Genomic DNA, 25,512 nt, shown 5'->3' on the forward strand with positions numbered 1-25,512 from the left:
TGAACAGCAATGGACTGAGCACACAGCCCTGAGGAGCTCCAGTGCTCAGTGTGGTGGTGCTGGAGATTCTGTTCCCGATCCGGACTGACTGAGGTCTCCCAGTCAGGAAATCCAGGATCCAGTTGCAGAGAAAGGTGTTCAGGCCCAGCAAGCTCAGCTTCTCAATCAGCTGCTGAGGCATGATTGTGTTGAATGCTGAACTGAAATCTATGAACAGCATTCGAACATAGGAGTCCTTACAGTCCAGGAGTGTGAGGGCAAGATGGAGGGTTGTGGTGATGGCATCGTCCGTGGAGCAGTTAGGACGATACGCAAACTGCAAGGGGTCCAGTGAGGGTGTAAGCAGTGACTTGATGTGCCTCATGACGAGCCTCTCAAAGCATTTCATTACGATTGGTGTGAGTGCGACGGGACGATAATCATTGAGGCAGGAAACCGTAGACTTCTTAGGCACAGGGATGATGGTCGTTGTCTTGAGGCACGTTGGGATGATGGAGCTGCTCAGCGAGATGTTGAAGATGTCAGTGAAGACATCTGCTAGCTGCTCTGCACACTGCCTGAGCACTCTGTGAGGAATGTTGTCTGGTCCAGCAGACTTCCATGGGATAACTCTGCATAGAGTTCTCTTCACGTCGGCCGTGGTGAGAAGGAGCACCGGGTCGTTAGGAGGAGGGATGGTCTTCCTCGCTGTTGTGTTGTTCTGTGCCTCAAACCGAGCGTAGAAGTCATTCAGTGCGTCTGGAAGGGAGGCGTCACTGTCACACGCAGGTGAAGTTGTCCTGTAGTTGGTGATCGCCTGGATGCCCTGCCACATGCGCCGGGAGTCTCTGCTGTTCTGGAAGTGGCCATGGATTCTCTGGGCGTGTGTACGCTTCGCCTCTCTGATGGCTCGGGACAGTTTGGCCTTTGCTGTTTTTATGTCCACCCTGTCCCCTGCTCTGAAGACGGAGTCTCTTGACTTCAGGAGAGCACACACTTTCGCAGTCATCCACGGCTTCTGGTTGGAGCATGTGTTGATGGTTTTGGAGACGATCACGTCATCGAAGCATTTCCCGATATAGCTGGTCACTGATGCCGTGTACTCCTCCAAGTCAATAGAGTTGCTGATGGTTGCAGCCTCCCTAAACATGTCCCGGTCAGTGCACTCGAAACAGTCCTGAAGAGCAGAGATGGCTCCTGCTGGCCAGGTTTTAACCTGTTTCAGAACCGGTTTAGAGCGTCTGACGAGTGGTCTGTATGTTGGTTACAACATCACAGAGATGTGGTCTGAGTTGCTGAGGTGGGGGCGGGGCTCCACACGATACGCGCTGGGAATGTTTGTATAAACAAGATCCAGCGTGTTCGTCCCTCTCGTAGCAAAGTCCATGTGCTGATGGAATTTAGGGAGCACTGTTTTGAGATTTGCATGATTGAAATCTCAACAGTCTGTCAAACAGTCCGTCGGGGTGAGCATTCTGCAGCTCACTAATAGCTCCTTACAGCTCACACAGAGCTTCCTTAGCATTAGTGCTGGGTGGAATGTACACTCCGAAGATGAAAGTGGTAGTGAATTCCCGGGGTAAATAAAAAGGTCTGCATCAGACAGTCACAAACTCCACTAGCGATGAGCAGTAGTTAGACACAAGCACAGAGTCCTTACACCATTCCGTGTTGATGTAAACACACACTTCACCACCGGTGTCTTACCGCACAGAGATGCATTCCTGTCGGCATGAAACACGGTTAGCCCAGCTAGCTGAATGGCAGCGCCCGGAACTCTGTCGCTGAGCCATGTCTCTGTAACAACAAAGACACAGCAGTCTCTGTACTCACGCCGTGTAGTTTTATACACAGACATGGGTGAACAGGGAGTAGAGCAGTGGGCTCAGCACACAGCCTTGTGGGACACTGGTGTTCAGGATGAGGGTTGAGGATAAGTGATTACCCAACCTTACAGACTGAGGTCGATATGTTAAAAAGTCCATAATCCAGCTGCATATGGATGTGCAGATACCCATGTCACTGAGCTTAGTGATCAGTTTACTAGGGCCAATGACAGGTTGAAAATGTCAGTGAAGACTTGCCCCAGTTTGTCAGCACAACTCCTGAGCACACGGCCGGGTATGCCATCAGGGTAGCTGACTTACGTGGATCTACTTTGCTCAGTGCTGAGTGTACCTCTGTTGTGGAGAGTGATATTGGAGGATCAGCTGTAGAGGAATCATCATTCCTGGTGTGTGTGACGTCCTGGTCAAAGAGAGCAAAGAAGTGGTTGAGCTCGTCTGGGAGGAAGGAATTGCTGGTAGGTAGAGACTGTATTGTTGGTTTGTGGTCAGGAGTTGATGTGGAAGTGCTCCTCGATACACAGTTTATGTGCATGCCTGGCTTTCTTAATGCCCTTTTTCAGGTTGGCCCTGGCTCTGCTGTAGTCCTCTGCATTGCTGGATTTAAAAGCAGCATCTCTTGCTTTCAGCAAGAGGCAGACCTCAGAGTTCATCTATGGCTTCTGGCTAGGAAAGGGTTTCACATGCTTGACAGTGGTGGCATTGTCAATACACATGTTTATATGGTCCAGTACAGATGATGTATAGGTGTTAATGTCTGTTTGTGTGTCTGAGGTGGCCTGTGAGGCAAACATCTTGTAGTTGTTGCTGTAGTGAGGAAATACCCCTCTCTGGCCATACCTTCACAGTCTTCACTGATGGTTTCACATGTTTGATGAGTGGTGTGTATTTGTGTAGCATGAACAAAGAGAGGTGATCAGACTGACCCAAGTGGGGGAGGGAAATGGCCCTGTATGCCTCAACAATGTTAGTGTAGACATGGTCCAGTGTGTTGTCCCCTCTAGTAGTGCAGGAAACATGCTGCTGAAATTTGGGAAGTACAGATTTCAAGTTGGTGTGGTTGAAGTCCCCAGCAACAATAATAGCTCCCCCAGGGTGTGTGGCCTGTTGCTTGCTGATAGCTGCATGCAGTTCTTCCACAGCAGCCTTAGCATTAGCATCAGGAGGGATGTATACTGCAGTCACAACAATGGCTGAGAATTCTCTTGGTAGATAAAAGAGTCTGCATTTAATAATCAAATACTCCAAATGAGCAGAGCAATGACTTTCAATAACAGTTGAGTCTGTGCACCATGATTTATTAACATAAATACACAGACCTCCACCCTTGTGCTTACCAGAGTCCACTGCTGATCTGTCTGCCCGGAAAACACTGTGTCCCTCTAGTTCAATGGCACTGCTAGGAATGTTGTTGTTAAGCCACGTTTCTGTGAAAAACATGACATTACATTCCTTGATCCTTTTTTTCATTGTTAGCCATAGTCGCAGTTTGTCCATTTTATTCACCAGAGATCATACATTAGCAAGAAAGATGCTTGGGAGCGATGTTCAATGAAAGTTTAGCTGTAGCCTCGCTCTAATGCCACTACGCTTACCAAGTCTTTGTTTACGCTCGCAGCACCGGCGCTGCACTCTCCCTGTCGGGTGAGCTGGAGCAGAGATCAGCGGTGTTTTAGTGATTTTCGGATGGAGTTGAAAGGTCGGTGAATTACCATTAATCCAGTTATGACCGATGTCCAACAATGCTTGTCGGCTGTACGATATATACGCAAGGCTATTCTGAGAGAATAAACTTGCAACTAGTAGAGAAATAACTACTAAATCGCAGAATCTGGGGAGATGCCGAGCCTCGCCTTGTGCACGCGCCGCCATCTTGGTCTATCCAAGATGTATTTGTCACAGATACCTGACAGGAACAAACAGGGAGTTTAAACCCCGAGTGGGGTATGTTTATTGAGCAAAACAGAATATAGATAGTAAGATGAAGTAGAGGAATACTCGGCAACCAGAGAATGGAGGCAGAAGGAACCAGGAGAAGTCCACTCTGGGGAAGGAGGTAAGTGGAGCTGGAGAAGTGAAATGCTGAGAATAGTAGTGGAAATAACAAGAAGGCGAAACTTTAGTATTATGCTTAGAGCGAGGGGTAACAAGTCGGCATCTACGTGTGAGACCAGACAAAGAAAGGGTGAAAACGTAAAGTTTAAATAGGGGAGTGAGCGTGCTCTGGAAACAAGGTGCAGGTGTGCTTAATTTAAACTCAGGCGAGTGAGTGCATTGGCGAGGAGTGGAACCATCATCAGCAATTTATTTTTCAAACAATGAATATATTTAAATTCGACATTTTGATGTACAGCAATATGTATTCTTTCAAAATAACCCAGTAAACGGACTACCTGAAAGTCCAATAATTACAGAGGTGGACAGTAAAGAAGTACATTTACTTGAGTACTGTACTTAAGTACACTTTTTGAGTATCTGTACTTTACTTGAGTATTATTTTTTCTGGATAATTTTTACTTTAACTTCACTACATTTGAAAGACAAATACTCTACTTTTACCCCACTACATTTCTGTCAAGGTCATTGAGTAGAAAGTAGTTACATTAATCATAGGATGGTTTTTTTCACTCTTGTAGCATCACGTGTTGTAAAGTTCAGTGGTTTTCCATAATTTTTTTTAACTCAATTTCTCAATTGATCAATTTCTGACAAAATGGATGAATATACACTATATTGTCAAAAGTATTCGCTCACCCATCCAAATAATCAGAATCAGGTGTTCCAATCACTTCCATGGCCACAGGTGTATAAAATCAAGCACCTAGGCATGCAGACTGTTTTTACAAACATTTGTGAAAGAATGGGTCGCTCTCAGGAGCTCAGTGAATTCCAGCGTGGAACTGTGATAGGATGCCACCTGTGCAACAAATCCAGTCGTGAAATTTCCTCGCTCCTAAATATTCCACAGTCAACTGTCAGCTGTATTATAAGAACGTGGAAGTGTTTGGGAACAACAGCAACTCAGCCACGAAGTGGTAGGCCACGTAAACTGACGGAGCGGGGTCAGCGGATGCTGAGGCGCATAGTGCGAAGAGGTCGCCAACTTTCTGCAGAGTCAATCGCTGCAGACCTCCAAACTTCATGTGGCCTTCAGATTAGCTCAAGAACAGTGCGCAGAGAGCTTGATGGAATGGGTTTCCATGGCCGAGCAGCTGCATCCAAGCCATACATCACCAAGTGCAATGCAAAGCGCCGGATGCAGTGGTGTAAAGCACGCCGCCACTGGACTCTAGAGCAGTGGAGACGCGTTCTCTGGAGTGACGAATCGCGCTTCTCCATCTGGCAATCTGATGGACGAGTCTGGGTTTGGCGGTTGCCAGGAGAACGGTACTTGTCTGACTGCAATGTGCCAAGTGTAAAGTTTGGTGGAGGGGGGATTATGGTGTGGGGTTGTTTTTCAGGAGCTGGGCTTGGCCCCTTAGTTCCAGTGAAAGGAACTCTGAATGCTTCAGCATACCAAGACATTTTGGACAATTCCATGCTCCCAACTTTGTGGGAACAGTTTGGAGCTGGCCCCTTCCTCTTCCAACATGACTGTGCACCAGTGACCAAAGCAAGGTCCATAAAGACATGGATGACAGAGTCTGGTGTGGAGGAACTTCACTGGCCTGCACAGAGTCCTGACCTCAACCCGATAGAACACCTTTGGGATGAATTAGAGCGGAGACTGAGAGCCAGGCCTTCTCGTCCAACATCAGTGTGTGACCTCACAAATGCGCTTCTGGAAGAATGGTCAAAAATTCCCATAAACACACTCCTAAACCTTGTGGACAGCCTTCCCAGAAGAGTTGAAGCTGTTATAGCTGCAAAGGGTGGACCGACGTCATATTGAACCCTATGGATTAGGAATGGGATGTCACTTAAGTTCATATGCGAGTCAAGGCAGGTGAGCGAATACTTTTGGCAATACAGTGTATGATTTGTATATTATACACCACCAACGCATTGGTAATGATGTTAGTTAACACACAAAAACGTATGCTTTGTCCAAATCCTCATACTATGTGTCCTAAATAGTATTCAAAAATAGAATTAGTATGCCCCAAATCGTAGTATACTGAAGAGTATTCCAAAAATTCCTGGATGTTCTACTACTTCCGGTAGAAATTCAAAGTGCAGAACAATGCACACTCTAATGGGTAATATTGCCCACAACGCATTGCACACAGGAGGGAGGAGCCTGGACAGTGGTGTAAATGCATATTAAAATGGTGTAAATGAATTGTGGAAATATACATAACTCTTTGTTAAAGCAGTGTTGCTGTTGGGTGGTTGTACAGCTACAGTTGTGTAGCTGGGTTTTAAAGCAGGTTAGATTTTTTTTTTCCTGACCAGTCTTCATTTACAGACCATTTGATTGAAATGTTCATGAGTGGATACACATAGATGTGTACAGGTACAACTCAAAATTTAGAATATAATGAAAAAAGTCAATATTTTTTGTTGCTCAGTTCAGAAAGTGAAGCCCATATATTATATAGATTCATTACACACAGAGTGAAATATTTCAAGCCTTTATTTCTTGAAATTGTGATGATTATGGCTTACAGATAAGGAAAACCCAAAATTCTGTGTCTCAGAGAATTAGAATATTGTGAAAAAGTTCAATATTGGAAAGTCATGGTGTCACACCCTAATCAGCTAATTACCTCAAAACACCTGCAAAGGTTTCCTGAGCTTTTAAATGGTCTCTCAGTCTGGGTCAGTAGGCTACACAATCATGGGGAAGACTGCTGACTTGACAGTTGTCCAGAAGACAGTCACTGACACCCTCCACAAGGAGGGTAAGCCACAAAAGGTCATTGCTAAAGAAGCTGGTTGTTCACAGAGTGCTGTATCCAAGCATATTTATAGAAAGTTGAGTGGAAGGAAAAAGTGTGGTAGGAGAAGGTGCACCAGCAAAAGGGATAACCGCAGCCTTGAGAGGATTGTCAGGCAAAATCCATTCAAGAATTTGGGGGAGCTTCAGACGAATCCTAGACATGGCCTACAAATGTCGCATTCCTCGTGTCAAGCCACTCCTGAACCAGAGACAACGTCAGAAGCATCTTACCTGGGCTGTGCAGAAAAAGAACTGGACTGTTGCTCAGTGGTCCAAAGTCCTCTTTTCAGATGAAAGTAAGTTTTGCATTTCATTTGGAAATCAAGGTCCCAGAGTCTGGAGTAAGAGTGGAGAGGCACAGAATCCATGTTGCTTGATGTCCAGTGTGAAGTGTCCATAGTCAGTGATTTGGGCTGCCATGTCATCTGCTGGTGTTGGTTCACTGTGTCTTCTGAAGTCCACAGTCAATGCAGCCATCTACCAGGAAATCTTAGAGCACTTCATGCTTCCTTCTGCTGACGAGCTTTATGGAGATGCTGATTTCATTTTCCAGCAGGACTTGGCACCTGCCCACACTGCTAAAGGTACCAAAAGCTGGTTCAATGACCATGGTGTTACTGTGCTTGATTGGCCAGCAAACTCGCCTGACCTGAACCCTATAGAGAATCTATGTCACGCTGCATTGATGCAAAAGGAGGCCCAACCAAGTATTGAGTGCATAGAAACGAACATACTTTTCAGAAGTCTGACATTTCTGTTTGAAAGATCCTTTTTTTATTGATCTTATGTAATATTCTAATTTTCTGAGACACAGAATTTTGGGTTTTCCTTATCTGTAAGCCATAATCATCACAATTTCAAGAAATAAAGGCTTGAAATATTTCACTCTGTGTGATGAATCTATATAATATATGGGGTTCACTTTCTGAACTGAGTGATAAAAAATATCGACCATTTTCATGATATTCTAATTTTTTGAGATGTACCTGTACTTTTTTGTTGGGGGTGGTAGGAGTGTGAAATTAAAAATGAAAATGATTATACCTGTCTTTTCTTTTCTGTCTTGTCAATTCAGTTGTTTAATTTCTATAGGTTTTGTAACATTCTAAAAGCTCAATTCCTACAAACTACAAACTGGTCAGTATATTCACTAGGATGCTACAAAAGGTACTGTAAGTATTGCATACAACAATGCAACAATAATAAAACAATGCGTTGACATTTATTTTTGATACTTAAGTACTTTTAAAAACAAGTACTTCTGTACTTTTACTTAAGTAAAAATCTGTCTTTACAACTTTTACTTGTAAAGGAGTAATGTTTGACCGGTAGTATTTGTACTTTCACTCAAGTAAGGAAGTTGTGTACTTTGTCCACCTCATTAATATTTATATAGAGATTTGGAGTATTTTTTGAGTGTTTTCTCGTAAAATTTGTCCCGAAGTAACAATAACAGTAACAGCTGAAGTCTTTCTTGCCTGGACAATTTCTCACTTGAAATGCAGTAAGCGTGTGCTTTAGCTGCACTTTCGGATTGGTTCCTCAGGGCTTGTGCTGTCTGTCATATGACCAATCAGATTAAAGTATAGCTTGAGAGCAACATGTTGCCAGGTAAGATTGAATAAATGGAGTGAGCATGAGGCACCATTTACTTTTTAAAAGCAGATGTGCATGCACAAGGCACTATAGATAACTAACTTGAGCTAAATCCTAATAAATAAGTTCTAATAAATAAGCATTGTTAATTGTTTTTTTCTTAACTAGATATACAATAATATATCTACAACATTAAATACTTAAAGTTTGAAAACACGGACAAAGGTCAAAGGCGTGCCACCCTCAGTTGTTTAGAATGGTGTAAATGGAGGAAGGTGTTAGAGTGCTTCAGCCTTTAAACTAACTGTTCTCTTTCTTTGTCTTGGATTGTTTAATTTACCGTCCCATTTTTTGTGCATGGAAAGTCATTTTCAATTTTCATAATCTTTCATGAAGAAACCTTTGCATTATTTTTGTGATCAATAATCAAAACAGTTAACACTATTTATGGAATTTTTAATACTTAAGGATTGTTGAAAGCCTGATAAAGAACAACAGAGATGACTTTAAAGCGGTGGTTCTTAACCTTTTTGTGAATGTGACACACTTTTGTATTGCAAAACTTTCACTTCTTACAATTAGTAGATAGTTATGTTGTAGGTAAAGCCTAGTTCACACTACAGGATTTTAAGCCCGATTTGCAAATTAACGAGCTCACTGACAGATCGGTCTGTGATTGTGGGAAAATCAGCGGGTGATCAACGCTCGGCAATCTTTGTGTGAACTACTCAACGACGCATCAAAGAGGCTCACTGACCCGTCGCTGACACCTTGCAGACAAAATCCAGATATCTGGCATGTTAAATATCTGGGACGGTCGGCCGACTCGACATCACATGGTGTCAATTGTAGCTACGACCTCCACCCAATGAGAGAGCAAGTCAACAGAGTTGAGGTCACTGGAAGAAAAGCAGCAGCAGCAACATGGCTTCAAAAATAGTGTGGACACAACATTTATTTTAATAAATTAACATTTATTTAGAGCAAGACTCCTGCCGACGTCCATTTTCAAAACAAACCTCTACCAAAAGTCTTGCGTCATTTCCGGATCCACCTGTCGCGTGTGTTTTCGTGACAAAATGTGTTTTGGGGACGGCGTTGAGTGACAAGAGTTGTTGTCAGATGGTGTGGTGTGTGACCCCCTCTTGTGGATCATTTACAAAGCGTCACGTAGTGTGAACACCACAAGGACAAAAAGACATACAGTGAAGTCATGTAGTCTGAACAGCAAAGCGATCTGCCGATGGTTAAAGTCTCATAGTGTGACCAAGCCCTAAGTGGTGCCAGTGGGGCAGTATTTTATACACTTGTTTAAAATAAACGTTTCCCTGCGACTGCGAAGTAGAATCAATCTGCTTTAAAGAGCTGGAAAAAAATCTTTATTATATTATAAATTTTCTCTGGATGACAGTAATTAAGTAAATTATCATTTAAATTTGATAGAATTATGAACATTCATTATGGACTACAGTTCATAATACTATTAGATAGATAATGAATTCACTCAGCACCCACCTCCTGAGCAAGGTTGCCAGGCAACCTGTGAAATCATACCTATTTTAAAAGGTTGTCAGACAACTGCTAAACCCTGGCAACCCTGTGAACACCAATTACATATTATAGAAATTAGTGCAAAGGTTTCACTCTCTGTAACTTCTGGGTGAACCAAGAGAAAATATACCTCTTTTTTGCACTTTCTATCTCAACAACTCATTTCTATCCATTATCAGTAAGAGTTTTATTCTTGGTGTAGGGTCTGTCCTGGGAAGCTTTTGAAAAAAAAAAACAATTTTTTTCCAGATATTAATAAATTAGTGGCTACAGTTTGTTTTCTGAGATTGTTTACTGATTTCAACCCTAAAAAAAAAAGATTTCTCTGCCAGGTACATTTCAATACTAGGAAAAAAAAGTGTCAGCTTCATCATGGTTGTGTATACATTAAAGCGTAAAATTAAATTTTCATGGTCATGCCACAACATTTTCAACAGTGACAGTGGTTCAGTAGACTTGAAGAGTTTAATTGCAAACACAGCCAAACACAGTTGATTAATTTCAAATCTTAATTTTAATGAATGAAAAATAAACCAAAACACAAGATCTAAAAATACCTAAAAAAATTCCCTTCACTTTTTACAATGTTGCTCTTGTCTTTTTTATGGTCCTCGTTCAGGGTCTCCTCTCTCTGCTTTCTACCAATGATGTTGTGGAGCCTTTTATTTTGAATGACATCAAATTCAGGGCCTTTGATGCACATGAACAAGAGCATGTCTGGAACAGCCACCACCTCAACACTCTCCTTGAGATTGATGTTCCCACCTGTAACCTGCTATCAGTGGTTAACACCTGACGCCTGGTATCACCTACTCAGTGAGGCCTGAGGTCCCTGTCCAGAACCTTCAATCTGACTGAGGAATGAACTTCCATAATTTGTAATCAAAATTACAAACAAACAAAAAACCCTGAACTTACCTCAACACTGTGCACTCTCTCCTTTAGCTCTCAGTTAAAAATCTGGTATGGTAACACTATTTGTATTGTTGTCTGCTTGATATAAGGCTTATCTTTTATTTCTTCATGTGTAAGCCACTGTGAATAAAAGAATCTGCTAAATGAATAAATGTAAACATATCTTGAGCACTATCCAACCACTTCTGCATACATGACCTCACTCAAGCTCTTGATTCACTGTTGTCTCTATGATTGACAGGGGAGAGAGAGCATCCCTGAGAGTCCTGTTTGTGCTGTGGAATTGTCGGGATTAAGACTTTCTATCTGTGATTGGGTTAACCTGATAGGGTTTTCTCTTGTACTACTCAAGAGTCCAACTGTGAGATCTAATATCTCCAGCAGCCCCTGGGTCTGCCTTGTGGTCTCTGTACAGAGGCTTCTCTAACACCTTAGCCTTATAACATTTAACATTTTTGTCTTTTCTTTTAATGGGTGCCACTGAATCTGGAGCTGACTGTACACTTCTGAAATTTTAACAAATTAATAGTTTCAGACTTGTCACCATCAGGTTCATGAGGTCTGATTGTTAGATTTATAGTTCATTTATAGTGCATTTATAAGCATATATTTTAATTATAGCCACAAATGCTAACAACACTCTAACACCACAGACATCTACACACATTCTGTATGCTGCAAATCATTCTTATCATTTGTAAGCTTTGTAAGCTGATAGCTTTCAAGAGAACAAAAAATGTCATTTTAAGCCACGGCCTGATTAGTTGTGAAAATCCCCCAATCCTTTAGCTAGTTTATTTCTTTGCCCAAAACACAATCATCAGTATTAGAAAGAAGAAGCCAGTTGAGACTCTAAACCAGAAAGACACATCTTGATACGCCTCTTCTAACTCTGCCTTCAGATTTTTGTTCTCATGCAGCTCACCTGTCAGTTTCATTGCCATCTCATTCATCTTCCTCCTCTCCTCCATTTGCAGTTCTTCCATAGTTTTCCTCTTAAATTCCTCTTCCTGTCTGATTTCTATCTCTTTGCTCTTATAGTCAATACGCTCTTGTGTGTAAAAGTAACCCATGTTCAAGTGTAGCATTACATTGATCTTTACCAACAACTCTGTGACTTGTGTGTGGTTACTTTGATCAAAGTTGTTAAAAACATGATATCTACCTTTGCAGGTGTCTACAAGTTTCTGGAGATCATAACTATTACTAATAAACTTCTCCACTGGTTTCCCTTCCAGCAGATCTCCACCAGTGAAGAGGATCATGGTGAAATTCAGAGCTTCTTCTCCAAAGTTCTCCTGAATCCACTTCACAGCGTTGCTTTCTTCCAGCGTGAATCTTCCCAGCCTGATAACCAGCAGGAACACATGTGGTTTGGGAGAAAACATGGAGATACAATTATGTGCATTGTAGGCCATTTGGTCTGATATTAACCACGTGTCCATGACACCGGGAGTGTCAATTATGGTGATGTTTTTTCCATCCAGGATTTTGTTCTTCACTTTACAGTTTGCGGTCACAGACGCAGGAGACGCCTCGACTCTGAAGGCCTCTTCACGCAGGATGGTGTTTCCTGATGCACTCTTTCCTGCTCCAGTTTTCCCCACTAACATCAGTCGAAGCTCAGGATGAGTCACCTCTTGCTCTAAAAGGTAGATAATATGCAGATAACAGATAATGTGGATAATGCAATAGTCTTCTGCGTGATCTTTAACTTTAGTGGGAATATTGGATTTGATATTTGGTAGCTGTAGTTTGATCAGCATTTACCTTTGAAAGCGAAGTGTAATCCAATACCCAGTGGAACCAGAACCAGCATGGAGGTCAGCCAAATGAGAGAATAAATGTTGTTCTACAAAAATAGACAAAACTTTGTTTTAAGGCAATGATATTTTCTAAACCAATCCTTTAAGAGGCAGTTATGTTTAGACTGGTATATTTAACGCACAAATTCTGATCTCTGGGCTAACAGTAAAAATTGTAAACATGATTGTAAAAAAGAAAATGATACTAACCTTTAATTTTCTGTGGTTATGATTTGCCTCCTGTAAAGATCTCTCAAGTCTGCTGTTCTCTTCTTCCTTTTCAGTCAACTGTATTTTCACCTTCTTTAACTGTCCCTCAAGTCTTCTATTCTCCTCTTCCTTTTCAGTCAACTGTATATTCACCTTCTTTAACTGTCCCTCAAGTCTTTTGTTTTCCTCTGTTTTTTCCTTTAACTTGTAGGACATGTTCTTCTTCTCCTGTCTTTTTGTTTTTTTTTGTATCCTTCCATTTTCTCTGTTGGAAATTGTTACAATTGTTTAATTGTAATTTCACTTTTAAAATACATTATCCTGTTTTATATTTAATCTGACACTTAAAAATCTAGTGATGTGTGTCATTAAAATATAGCAAATGTGATTTTTCTAAGACATTCATCAGAAGCCTTTAAACACTTGAATATGATTAGTATAACCAGAAAGGTATAATTCTGAGATTATTATGAAATGTTATTAACATATGGAACATACACTATATTGCCAAAAGTATTCGCTCACCCATCCAAATAATCAGAATCAGGTGTTCCAATCACTTCCATGGCCACAGGTGTATAAAATCAAGCACCTAGGCATGCAGACTGTTTTTACAAACATTTGTGAAAGAATGGGTCGCTCTCAGGAGCTCAGTGAATTCCAGCGTGGAACTGTGATAGGATGCCACCTGTGCAACAAATCCAGTCGTGAAATTTCCTCGCTCCTAAATATTCCACAGTCAACTGTTAGCTGTATTATAAGAACGTGGAAGTGTTTGGGAACAACAGCAACTCAGCCACGAAGTGGAAGGCCACGTAAACTGACGGAGCGGGGTCAGCGGATGCTGAGGCGCATAGTGCGAAGAGGTTGCCAACTTTCTGCAGAGTCAGTCGCTACAGACCTCCAAACATCATGTGGCCTTCAGATTAGCTCAAGAACAGTACGCAGAGAGCTTCATGGAATGGGTTTCCATGGCCGAGCAGCTGCATCCAAGCCATACATCACCAAGTGCAATGCAAAGCGTCGGATGCAGTGGTGTAAAGCACGCCGCCACTGGACTCTAGAGCAGTGGAGACGCGTTCTCTGGAGTGACGAATTGCGCTTCTCCATCTGGCAATCTGATGGACGAGTCTGGGTTTGGCGGTTGCCACTTGTCTGACTGCATTGTGCCAAGTGTAAAGTTTGGTGGAGGGGGGATTATGGTGTGGGGTTGTTTTTCAGGAGCTGGGCTTGGCCCCTTAGTTCCAGTGAAAGGAACTCTGAATGCTTCAGCATACCAAGACATTTTGGACAATTCCATGCTCCCAACCTTGTGGGAACAGTTTGGAGCTGGCCCCTTCCTCTTCCAACATGACTGTGAACCAGTGCCCAAAGAAAGGTCCATAAAGACATGGATGACAGAGTCTGGTGTGGATGAACTTGACTGGCCTGCACAGAGTCTTGACCTCAACCTGATAGAACACCTTTGGGATTAATTAGAGCGGAGACTGAGAGCCAGGCCTTCTTGTCCAACATCAGTGTGTGACCTCACAAATGCGCTTCTGGAAGAATGGTCAAAAATTCCCATAAACACACTCCTGAACCTTGTGGACAGCCTTCCCAGAAGAGTTGAAGCTGTTATAGCTGCAAAGGGTGGACCGACGTCATATTGAACCCTATGGATTAGGAATGGGATGTCACTTAAGTTCATATGTGAGTCAAGGCAGGTGAGCGAATACTTTTGGCAATATAGTGTATGTACATAATGTGGGGTAAACGCCACACCGAGGGGACAAACGTGTACAGTGTGAAACCATGTTGTTGAAGAATGTTAAAGAAAGTGAAAAACAGGATGTAGCAAAATGTCACAAAAACAGCATGGTTGATAGCTTTTGGAGATTCTTACTATTCTTCCCTTTCCTACCAGAAGTCTTACCTTGAACCACTGGAATGACTTGGTTCTTCATCATTAGAATCGACTGGCTGGCCCATAGATTCATTATCTGTTGTCTCCAGATTCATACAAGATAGATCTCTTGCTGATTGATGGTTGTGTTCCTGTCTATTTGATTTAGAAAAATGAAAATGTTCATCTTCACATATGTGAGAATACATTTCATGCAGTTATGAATTTGTTCCTTTGTTTCTTTGTCCTAGTTGTGTTAAGTGGCAAGAGGTTGGAATCAGTGTCAGAGCCGTTCTCTTTGACATGCCTGATATGGGAAGATAAACTACAGAATATAAAATCTAAATAAATAAAACTATAGAAACACAATATACAATCACTTTACACTTGAACCGAATTTCTCTGGCTCATTTCACAGAGCTACTGTTACAACCCAGCTACAACCCCTAAGTCCTAATATTTGGGACTATAACAAATAACAAAAAGGGTTAAGCTGTTGAGAGTATAACAATATTTTATATTTTTAATTTAAACAATATAACTTTTTAAACATTTAAGCTATATGAGGATTGATCTTCAATAAATTTAAGGTATGAAGATATCATACATAATTTCATTATGCTATTGTGTTGCACTAAGACTTGAATAAATCCCATTTTTACATATTTAAATCATTTTTCTAAAATCAGAACAATAAACACTGTCTTCCACACGAGAAAAACCAATGCATTTCACTGTACAACAAATTCAGTTAACACAATAAAAACACAAGACACATGAGAAATAAGTTAATAGTGATGTTTTATCACAATTTACTAACAAATATAACTGTCACAACCCACACAGAGCCAGAACACCAGAGGGAGCTGTCGCCCAAATATTGACTGCCATGAACTCATTTCCGGATCTCTAGAGCTTTTAAGCAGCGTGCTCCCTCTGTTCCACGCGAAGTATCGTTTCCTTGTGTCACGTACCAAGCCTTGAGTTATTGCTGTATGGTTTACCTCGTGTATGATCCTTGCCTGCCTTGCTTATTGACTACGAGTTCGGGTTTGTGTTTTGGTTTAGGTTTACAGTGTGTTTGCTTTCCGGTTTTTGACCCTTTTGCTATCCCATATCAATACCTACTTTTGCCTGCCGATTTTGTGAATAAAAATTTGCCAATGGATTCTACTACGCAAGCCTCACATACTTCATTACAGGATACCTCGCCAGTTGAGAATCCAGCGGATCTCTGCGCCACCATCGTCCGCCAGGGACACATGATTCGTGTATATCAGGATCAGGTGGCAGAGCTACAAGCCGCCAACACCCAGCTCTGGCAACAGCCTCCAGCCGCCACTGATGCACCAGAACCAGCGGCACCAGTGGATTACCCCGATTTTCCCTACCAGAGAAGTTTGATGGCTCTGCCGATCGCTGCCATGGATTCTTATGCCAGTGTGACAACTTCTTCGCGCAGCAGCCGGAAATCTACGGCACTGAAACCATCAGGTGTGCGTTCATGCTTTCTTTACTGACGGGCAAAGCGCTAGACTGAGCTTCAGCTGTTTGGGATTCTGATCCTCAAGTGAAGACTTCGGCTGATTATTTCACCAATCTGATCAGGAAAGTTTTCGAGTATCCGGTGGGAGGAAAGGACATTTCCGTGCAGCTGCTTAAGTTGCGTCAGGGGTCAGATACAGCAGCGGATTTTGCCATTAAAATCCGCACGCTGTCAGCTCAGTCAGGGTGGAACAAGACAGCACTTATGGCTGTGTTTCACAAAAGTCTCAATCCGGATCTGAAAGCGGAAATGGCGTGCCGGGAGAATAATGTTACACTGTCCCAGTACATCTCCACTGTCATTCGGCTTGACAACCTCCGACGGCAGCACCGACCTACAGCCTTCACGCCACGCTCTAAGCCATGCTCCCTCATGAAATTCCACAGCCCCAGGGAAGAAACAGCTGAGCCCATGCAACTAGGGAGGTCACGTGTCTCTAAAGATGAGCGTGAGCGTCGTACACAGCTCCAGTTATGTTTCTACTGCAGACAGCCTGATCACAGAGTGTTTCAATGCCCGGTGAAACCTACCACATCACAGGTAGAGATTGTTAAACTGGCTTATAAAGTCTCCCTACCGGTGTTCATGTTCCCGAATGACTCTCGTTTCTCAGTCTCGGCACTAATTGGCTCAGGTTCAGCAGTCAACCTCATAGACAGCAGCCTGGTACATGAACTCCACTTACCCACCATTCCATGCACCCCACCATTAAAAGTAACCGTCATCAACAGTCAGCCCATTGGAGAAGGCCTCCTTACTCACCAAACCCACTCTTGGACTTCCAAATTGGACTGTTTTATCGTGAAAAACTAAGATTCTTTGTCATCACTTCACCATCTAACCCCATCTTCTTAGGCCTTCTCTGGCTACAGCTCCATGATCCTGTTATCTCCTAGAAAGAGGGGGAATTAAGAAAATGGTCCACCTTCTGTCGAGAGAACTGCTTTCACATGCACTTATCACGCCCATGCCCATCTACATCCGTTGAGAGTCCAGAGTCATCCCCCTCAATAACACTCCCCAAAGAGTATAGTGATCTCCAAGAAGTCTTTGGTAAAAAAAAAAGGGCTGCCAAGTTACCCCTTCATCAGCCATGGGATTGCACCATAGAAATTCTTCCTAACGCCATGCCACCCAAGAGCTGCGTTTACCCCCTCTCACTCCCTGAGAAAAGTGCCATGGAGGAATATATTGAAGAAGCTCTCGCAGCTGGATACATCCATCCATCTACATCTCCTGTTGCAGCGGGGTTTTTCTTCATCGAGAAGAAGGATGGGGGCCTTCGACCATGCACTGATTATCGAGGTCTGAACACCATAACAGTTCTCTATCCTTATCCACTTCCCTTGGTTCCTGTGGCCCTCGAACAGTTACAGGGGGCGAGAATATTCACAAAACTACACCTACGCAGCGCATATAACCTGATCCGCATAAAGGAGGGCGATGAATGGAAGACTGCATTCCATACGACTCACGGACATTACGAATACCAGGTCATGCCTTATGGACTTACAAATGCCCTGGCGTGAGGTTTCAAAGACTCAAGCAAAGTTTCTCCTCTGCTCCCATACTCTACCATCCTAATCCTGAGCTGCCATTTGTTGAAGTTGATGCCTCTAATAGCGGTATTGGGGTGGTGCTTTCTCAATGCCAACCAGACTCCGGAAAAGTCCACCCATGCGCCTTCTTCTCCCGTAAACTCACGCCAGCTGAGGCCAACTATGATGTGGGGAATAGGGAGCTGATCTCTCGCTCAATCCCGGACAAGCCGCCAGCTACCAGAGGGTCTGCTAGAACCTCTACCAATCCCATGATGCCCCTGGTCTCACGTGTCCATTGATTTCCTCACTGACCTCCCAGAATCCCAAGGTTTTACAGCCATCATGATGGTGATTGACCGGTTTTGTAAGGCCTGTAATCTTGTACCCATGAAAGGTTTACCCACTGCTATGGAGACCGCCCAAGCCATCTTCCAGAACGTGTTCCGAAACTATGGCCTCTCAGGGGATATCATCTCAGATCGGGGCACACAATTTACCTCTAGAGTGTGGGTAGAGTTCTGCAGGCACCTCGGTATTAACATCAGTCTCAGCTCTGGATACCACCCTTAATCTAATGGTCAAGCCAAGCGATTGAATCAAGAGTTGGGAAGATTCCTAAGGGTTTATTGCAGCCACGAACAGCATCGTTGGAGTGAGTTTCTCCCTTGGGCCGAGTATGCCCAAAACATGTTACTCCACTCCTCTATGGGTCTAACACCTTTTCAGTGTGTGCTAGGCTATCAACCCCCACTATTTCCATGGTCTGGGGATCCCTCTGACGTCCCCATAGTAGACGACTGGTATAGGCAAAGCCAAGAAGTCTGGGAAAGGGCCCATGTGTGATTTCAGAGAGCAATTCGGAGACAGGAAATCCAGGCCAACTGCCAACGATGCCCACACCCAGCCTACCAGGTGGGCCAGAAAGTGTGGCTATCCACACGCAACTTGAAGTTGAAATTACCCAGCCGTAAACTCAGCCCCAAGTTCATTGGCCCTTTCAGAATCGTTCGCCAGATTAACCCTGTCTCGTATCGCCTAGAGCTGCCTGCATCATATCGTATTTCACCCACCATTCATGCTTCACTGCTTAAGCCCTGCCATGACTCCTGCACCACGAGTTCCACTGCCCATGAACCACCCCCTCCCCTGGACACTGATGGTTCCCTCACCTATCAGGTTCACGCCATTCTCAACTCTCATCGTCGAGGAAACCGCCTCCAGTACCTGGTGGACTGGGAGGGGTACAGTCCTGAGGAACGTTGCTGGGTTAATGCTGCTGACATTCTGGACCCAGCACTCACAGAGGAGTTTCACAGAAACTTCCCCAGCAGGCCCGCTCCTCGCAAAAGGCTCATTCTGAAGTTCTGAGATTTCCCTTTAGGGTCTATTGTGTGAATGTTTCACATCCCTGCCTTCCATCTCTTGCACTTTGTTTCACAATGTATGATACATGACTTTAATTGGGCCTGTGACTGACCACAACAAAACTCAACAAAAAATTTACCACACACACACACACTTACATTCTTCTTACCTTGAACCAATGGAATGATCTGGTTCCATATATTCATAATCTGCTGCATTATCAGATGTTGCTGATTGGCTGTCGAGTTCCTGTCTGTCCCTGTCAGAGTCAATTTGTTTCTCTCTGTCATCAATGAACCTGGCAGGAAAATTACAGAAAATAAAATCTAAATAAACAAAACTCTAGAAAAAAAACAGACAGATTTTTAATTTTTGATGAAAAGCAGTTTTGTTATTTTAGATGCACTGAACTGTGACACAACCAGTGTGGGACTGAATCAGAACAAATACTCAGCACTTTTCAATAAATGTGCAGTTATGGCATACACACACACACACACACACACACACACACACACATACACACACACACACACACACAAGATTTAGATGATAAAATGTCTATTTTAGCCTCATGGCTCAATTAATATAGACAGAACCAGTAACCAGTCCTTCTTTTTGTTTCTTTTGTATTTTCATTTCTTTTTGTCTGTTGGAAATTGTTAATTGTTTACTTGTAATTTCACTTCAGGAAAACATGATCCTGTTTTATATTTTATCTGATACATAATTTAAAGAAATATATAAAAATCGAAAAATAGAAAATGTGCATTTCAAGATACATTCATTAGAAGCCTACAAATGTAATACAGGCTTTTAAATGCTTGAATGTGATGAGTATTATTACAATATTATAATTCTTAATCTATAATTTTTCTGAAAAATATGTTCTTCACATTTAGAACTGTGTTGTACTGAACTTTTTAAATTATTTGTAGTTAGTAGAAAATAATGGTACAGGTTAGTACAGGTAAGTGGCACAAAGTTAACAGGATTATTTAGAAACACATTATTTTTTCACTCCTGGTTATCTGTGTGTTTATCCCTCAATGTGTCTGGATGGTTGGACATTTCTCTGCAGTAACACTAGGGGGCTTTCCAGCAGTGTGTGTTCTGTCTCGTGTTTTTTTTTCATTTTGTGTTTTCATGTGTGTTTGTCCTGTCTGATCCATAGTCCTTTCCCACCTCTGCACACTTGTTCCTAATGAGTTGTTATCACTTGCTGTTTGCTATTTGCTGAGGCCCACGTTGTAGTTGTGTGCCTCTTTTGTTCCCAGTATCCTGTTTTGTATTTCTGTTACTTAGTTTTCTTCCTAGTGTTTTCCACAGATTTCTCCTGTGTATGTCTTTGTGTTCTTAAAAGAAAAAATATTGTTTGTCTGCTATCCCTGCATTTGGGTCTGATTCCACTCTGTGGAGACACCCGTTTTATGACACAATGACTACCTTGAATACCATTAGCTTGGTACGCCGAGACCAACTCTACCACCTGCCATCCAGGGGAGCTCCTGAACCTGAATATATGGTTCAACATTTAACTTCTCTTGGAACAGAGAGTAACCAATCTTCTTAAGAAAGGGGGATGTCTTTTACAAAATAAAATGTATTATGTAGAGTTCAATGGGAAAGCTAGAATAGGTCAGAAGGTCAAGCAAGTAGGAAATGTCTTGGGATGTTACATCATTACATCATTACACCATCCACAGGTTACACCAACCCTGTTTTTGGGTATCCAGACAAAGACAGTAGCTTTCAGAGATTCTTACCATCCTTCCCTTTCCTAGCAGAAGTCTTACCTTAAACCACTGGAATGATCTGGTTCCTTAGGTTCATTATCTGTTGTCTCCATGTTCACGTCAGATGCTGCTGATTCAAGATTCAAGATTCCAAATTCAAGAAGCTTTATTGTCATTTCAACCACATACAGCTGACGCAATACATAGTGAAATGAAACAACGTTTCTCCAGGACCTGGTGCTACATAAACATACAACATATAGTTCAAACACAAAAAACAACACAGAGCTAGGACAGAAGTTTGTCCAATTATAATTAAGTCCAATTAAGTGATTGGTTGTTGATTCCCTTTCTGTCCCTGTCAGAGTCAGATTGTGAGCCATTCACTGGGACATCCGTGACACGGGAAGGAAAACTACAGAAAACAAAATCTAAATAAACAAAACTATAAAATAAAAAGACAGATTTTTAATTTTTCTGATGAAAATCAGTTTTGAACTGTGACACAACCACTGTGTACTGAATCAGAACAAACACTCAGCAGTTTTCACTAATGTGCAGTTATGGCATACACACACACACACACACACACTGAAAAAAGTAAAACGTCTGTTTCATTCATCTAAAGTATGTTTCTTCATTAGTCTGATAGAAAATTTTGATTTCTTATCTGAAACTGTTATTTTTACTTTGCTTAAAAGCAAACGCCGCCTCCCTTGGTTACAATTACGTGTAATCCGTTTCCTCAATGCCCATTTCTACTTCAAACTAAAGGGTCGCCTTGTCACGTGACCTCATGACGTCGCACCAGATTGGTCTGAACCAGAATCCGCTGGCCACCATTACAGTTTTCTCTCGCTTGGAAAGGGAACTTTGTGTAAAGCAAAAGAAAGGTCATTTACACAAGGTAAGAAGACAAATGTATATCACTGTTGAAGTAAATGTGTCTTTTGTATGCTAACACAAGTCATGCATGTATGCTGTGGGTTACGAACAACTACTTTGTAGAATGTATTTGGCAGGTGTGTTTGCTAACGTTAGCTAGCTAGCTCAAAACTATTTTCAAAAACGGCTGACTTTCTAAGTCACTAAGACTATTATGCCAAGTTCCCTGCTTATATTAATTAAATTTAAATGCCAATGGTTGAATCATCAACGGTTGGTTAATGATGTAATAATTAATGTTAATCTTATCTAACTACAAAACATGCGAATTTTATAGGAGTGCATGCTATTTGCAGTGGAACTGCATGCTTAAGGCCAGCTGGAGTTGCTAACGTGTGCAACCCACACAGACATGGCATCCGGTTCATTTGCACAAAATGTATAATGTTAATGTTGCTATAGCACCATTCGGACAGGACTATTTTTACCGGGGGAGGTTTGAGAAATTCGTGTTTCTCAGACTCTGTGATTTTAATCTGCCAAGTCTGTGTTTTTCAACTGCTGGTCAAACATTAATGTAACAACAAAAGCTTCAAACACCTTAAAAAATGAAACATTAGCAAATTTACATTTACATTTGTTTTACAGTTTATCTGACTGATACAATTGATTATCAAAATGGTTGCAGATTGAATTTCATTTCGTTAACTAGCCAATAAAATGAGACAGCCATGGGCTTTTTCCTGTTTAGTAGCTTTTGACAAGAGTTAAATACTAAAATTAAATATATACTTGTCCTTTCTACAATGCCCGTCCTTAGATTATTTTTTTCAGCAAATTCTAATTTTATTGAGGACTGAAACAAATATAATCGATGCAGTTTACAGTGGTGCCTTTTGTGATTTGTTCTGAGTGCTAATTGGTAAAGCAGGTTTTTTTTCTTTCTTTCCTAGTCTTCCTATGAATGTGGAAATGCAAAGACTGTGGTCCCTCAGTTTTGCGAAGATCTGAGCTTCTCAAACAGTATAAGCTTGAACACAGACATTATGGACGTCACCATTCCTATCCATGCATCTATTTCAACTGTCCATGCACTTGCAAGACTTGGAATGGACTTCTGACTCGTGTATCAAAATGTCATCACCGACAGAATCCAAAGACCATAACTGACATCATGCACTTTTTATTTTTCTTCTTTAAGTGTTTTTGTTGTGCACTACACTTTTTTATGCTTCTGGATTTAAAATGCGTTTTGTTTTTAGTTTACTTTGTTTTATTCATGTTATAGTTATGTTATTTTGTTTTTCTATTAAATCATTGTTTTTCTGATTTTAATTTCATAGAACAATACAAAGAAAAGGTAATGTATGTTTTAAAATACATAATAAATGTGTATTTGGAGGAGAACTTAACTGTCTATTTAGTGTTATTTTGTTAATAAATTTGCCTCTGAGGAAATTATTAGTTTCATCTGAAGTAAGAAACTATTTTAATGTACATTTTTTTACTTTACATACATTTTTTTTGGTTGTATTCATGTTCACATTTAAGTTGTTTACACAAACTTATTTGTAGCTACATTTTTGGATTTAAGTCAGGACAAGATATTGATCTAGCTACAGTTATAAATTTTAATTTGTACAGAATCACACTTAAGAAAAATTAATAACATAACTTAAAAACAAAATTACAGCAATTGGTTTTTTCCAAAGTAAACTACATTTGGATGTAATGATCAATTTTAGGTTTTTATAAAGTGAAATAATAAAGTTATAGTAAAACGCAACTGCATTGGCCTATTCGTTTGTAATAAATTTAGTTTTTGACTTGTGTGGATGCAAATATTTTGCATTGGGGAAAAGTAGAAGAATTGATTAACACGTAATCAAAATTAAACATAAAATAAAGGTATAAATATGTTTTGAGAAAAAGTAAAAAAATTAGCTGTAAAAAATTGGAGCATTTTTTTTAAGTTGATCCAAAGTATCGTGTTTTTTTTTTTCAGTGCAGATTTACATGATAATCCATTGATAATCCATCCATTTAGCCTTCTGGCTCATAGAACCAGTGAAATTGAAGAGCAGTTACTTAAAAATTTTATGCTATAATTAATCAGTAAAATTAATTGATTTATATTGTGAACACAGAGCAGGTCACTGATATAAGGGAGTTTGATGGTCTACCAATTTAAAATGTCCCTTTAATTTCAGCATGAAGATAAGTGAAATACTGATACTTTTTAAAATGTATTTACAAGCAAATATTTAGATTTATAACAACAATAATACATATTCTTAACTGATGTTATTATTAAATTTATTTTTATTTAGTCGAATGCTTTATAAACTCTCTTTAAACTGGAAATATTTTGCCCATTTTTATGCAAAAGATTGTAAAAACATTTAGCCTAAATACTCACAGATACTATGAATGTGTTGTGTGTTTGTTTATTTATAATGAGTCCATTTATATTTAGTTTAAAATGACCATTCTGTAGAAGATTAAGTGTCTAAAAGCTCCTGAAATCTGAAGGTGTTTACAGGAACTGTGCTTTCAGAAAGTGCTGCTGGAGTAACCGAGGCCAAGTTTCACACTTTTACTGCAGTGAAAGAGACGCGACTCCAAACTTCTACACAGCCACATACCACTCTATAAATAATACTAGTGCAAATAAACACCTTCAAATAAAGATAATATAGCAGTAGATAATTTACCTCTTAGAAAGTGTTGCTCTTTTGCACTCCACTGTCGGAGTTTCCGTTTTCCGTTATAGTCGGGTATCTGATATCACGTGACAGCACCTGTGTTCCTTCCAGAGATATTTTGTGGCACAGCAATATTTATTCCTTAAAATAACCCAGTAAACGGATTACCTGAAAATCCAATAATTATTTATAGTGTTGGAGTAATTTGCTGAAGTCTTTCCCTTTCCGCCCAGTTTCTCTGTTAAACATGCAGTGAGCGCGTGCTTCAGCTGCACTTTCAGCAGCAGGTCTGTCATTTGACCAATCAGGTTAAAGTATATGCTGAGAGCAACGTGTTGCCATTTGAGATAAAGGGAGCGTGCACGAGACACTGTTTTAAAAAGCAGATGTGCACAAGGAGCTATAGACAATTAACGTGAGATAAATCCTAATAAATAACTTAAAGACTGCTGCACCTGTAAACTGTGGAGTGTGGACTGTACACTACTGTAATTATTTTATTCATGAATAGACTTACCATAATATATCTACAAAACTAAATCCTCAAAGTGTGGAGAGATGGACAAAGGTCAAAGGCGTGTCACCCTCAGTGGTTTAGAATGGTGTAAATGGAGGAAGGTGTTAGAGTGCTTCGGCCATTAAACTTTATCAACTGTTGTCACTCTTTCTTTGTCTTGGACTGTATAATTTACTATCCCATTTTTTGTGAAGCGATTTTCCTTATTTTCTTTTATGAAGAAAGCATTACATTAATTTTTTTTGTGATCAGTAATCAAAACAGTTAACATTATTTGTGGAATTTTTAAGATGTAGGGATTGTTCAAAGCCCAGTAAAGGCCAACAGAGATGATTTTAAAGCTTATATTTATATACATTTTTTAGTTATCTATTAGTTATGTCCCCAGTGGGTGTTGACAGTGGGCCAGTATTTCATACACTTGTTCAAAATCACTACTGCTCAAAAGGCCAAAAAGTTCAAATCCCAGCACTACCACCAAGTGCACAAAGCCTTTTACTGCTCAATTTTATAAATGAGATAAAATGTAAGTTTACACATTACAGTGTCT

General features: G+C 41.0%; 1 protein-coding gene across 2 annotated transcripts; it reads right to left on the reverse strand.

The window, feature by feature from the left end:
• Positions 1-10,392: 10,392 nt before the first annotated feature.
• LOC131346898 (GTPase IMAP family member 4-like) lies at positions 10,393-24,713 on the reverse strand. 2 transcript variants are annotated; one of them, XM_058380660.1, is made up of 7 exons: positions 24,455-24,713; positions 20,916-20,982; positions 19,289-19,417; positions 14,698-14,823; positions 12,783-13,047; positions 12,538-12,619; positions 10,393-12,412 (listed from the first exon to the last, which is right to left on the reverse strand). In XM_058380660.1, the coding sequence occupies exons 2-7, from the start codon at positions 20,966-20,968 to the stop codon at positions 11,562-11,564; spliced, it is 1,506 nt and encodes a 501-aa protein (XP_058236643.1). In that variant the 5' UTR covers positions 20,969-20,982; positions 24,455-24,713; the 3' UTR covers positions 10,393-11,561. The 2 variants fall into 2 exon arrangements, with proteins under 2 accessions (XP_058236643.1, XP_058236642.1); XM_058380659.1 differs by lacking the exon at positions 24,455-24,713 and having other exon boundaries at positions 20,916-22,996.
• Positions 24,714-25,512: the final 799 nt, after the last annotated feature.

This window comes from Hemibagrus wyckioides, linkage group LG26 (assembly GCF_019097595.1).
Source record: "Hemibagrus wyckioides isolate EC202008001 linkage group LG26, SWU_Hwy_1.0, whole genome shotgun sequence".
NCBI lineage: Eukaryota > Metazoa > Chordata > Actinopteri > Siluriformes > Bagridae > Hemibagrus > Hemibagrus wyckioides.

Bases quoted from the DNA above. Each gene is read 5' to 3' on its own strand.
- LOC131346898 (XM_058380659.1), bottom strand. From the start codon at position 21,238: ATGGCTCACAATCTGACTCTGACAGGGACAGAAAGGGAATCAACAACC. The intron at 14,824-19,288 runs GTAAGAAGAATG...TAAATCAAATAG, and splicing joins GATCATTCCATTGGTTCAAG to ACAGGAACACAACCATCAAT. The intron at 12,413-12,537 runs GTAAATGCTGAT...TCTACCTTTTAG, and splicing joins ATTACACTTCGCTTTCAAAG to AGCAAGAGGTGACTCATCCT.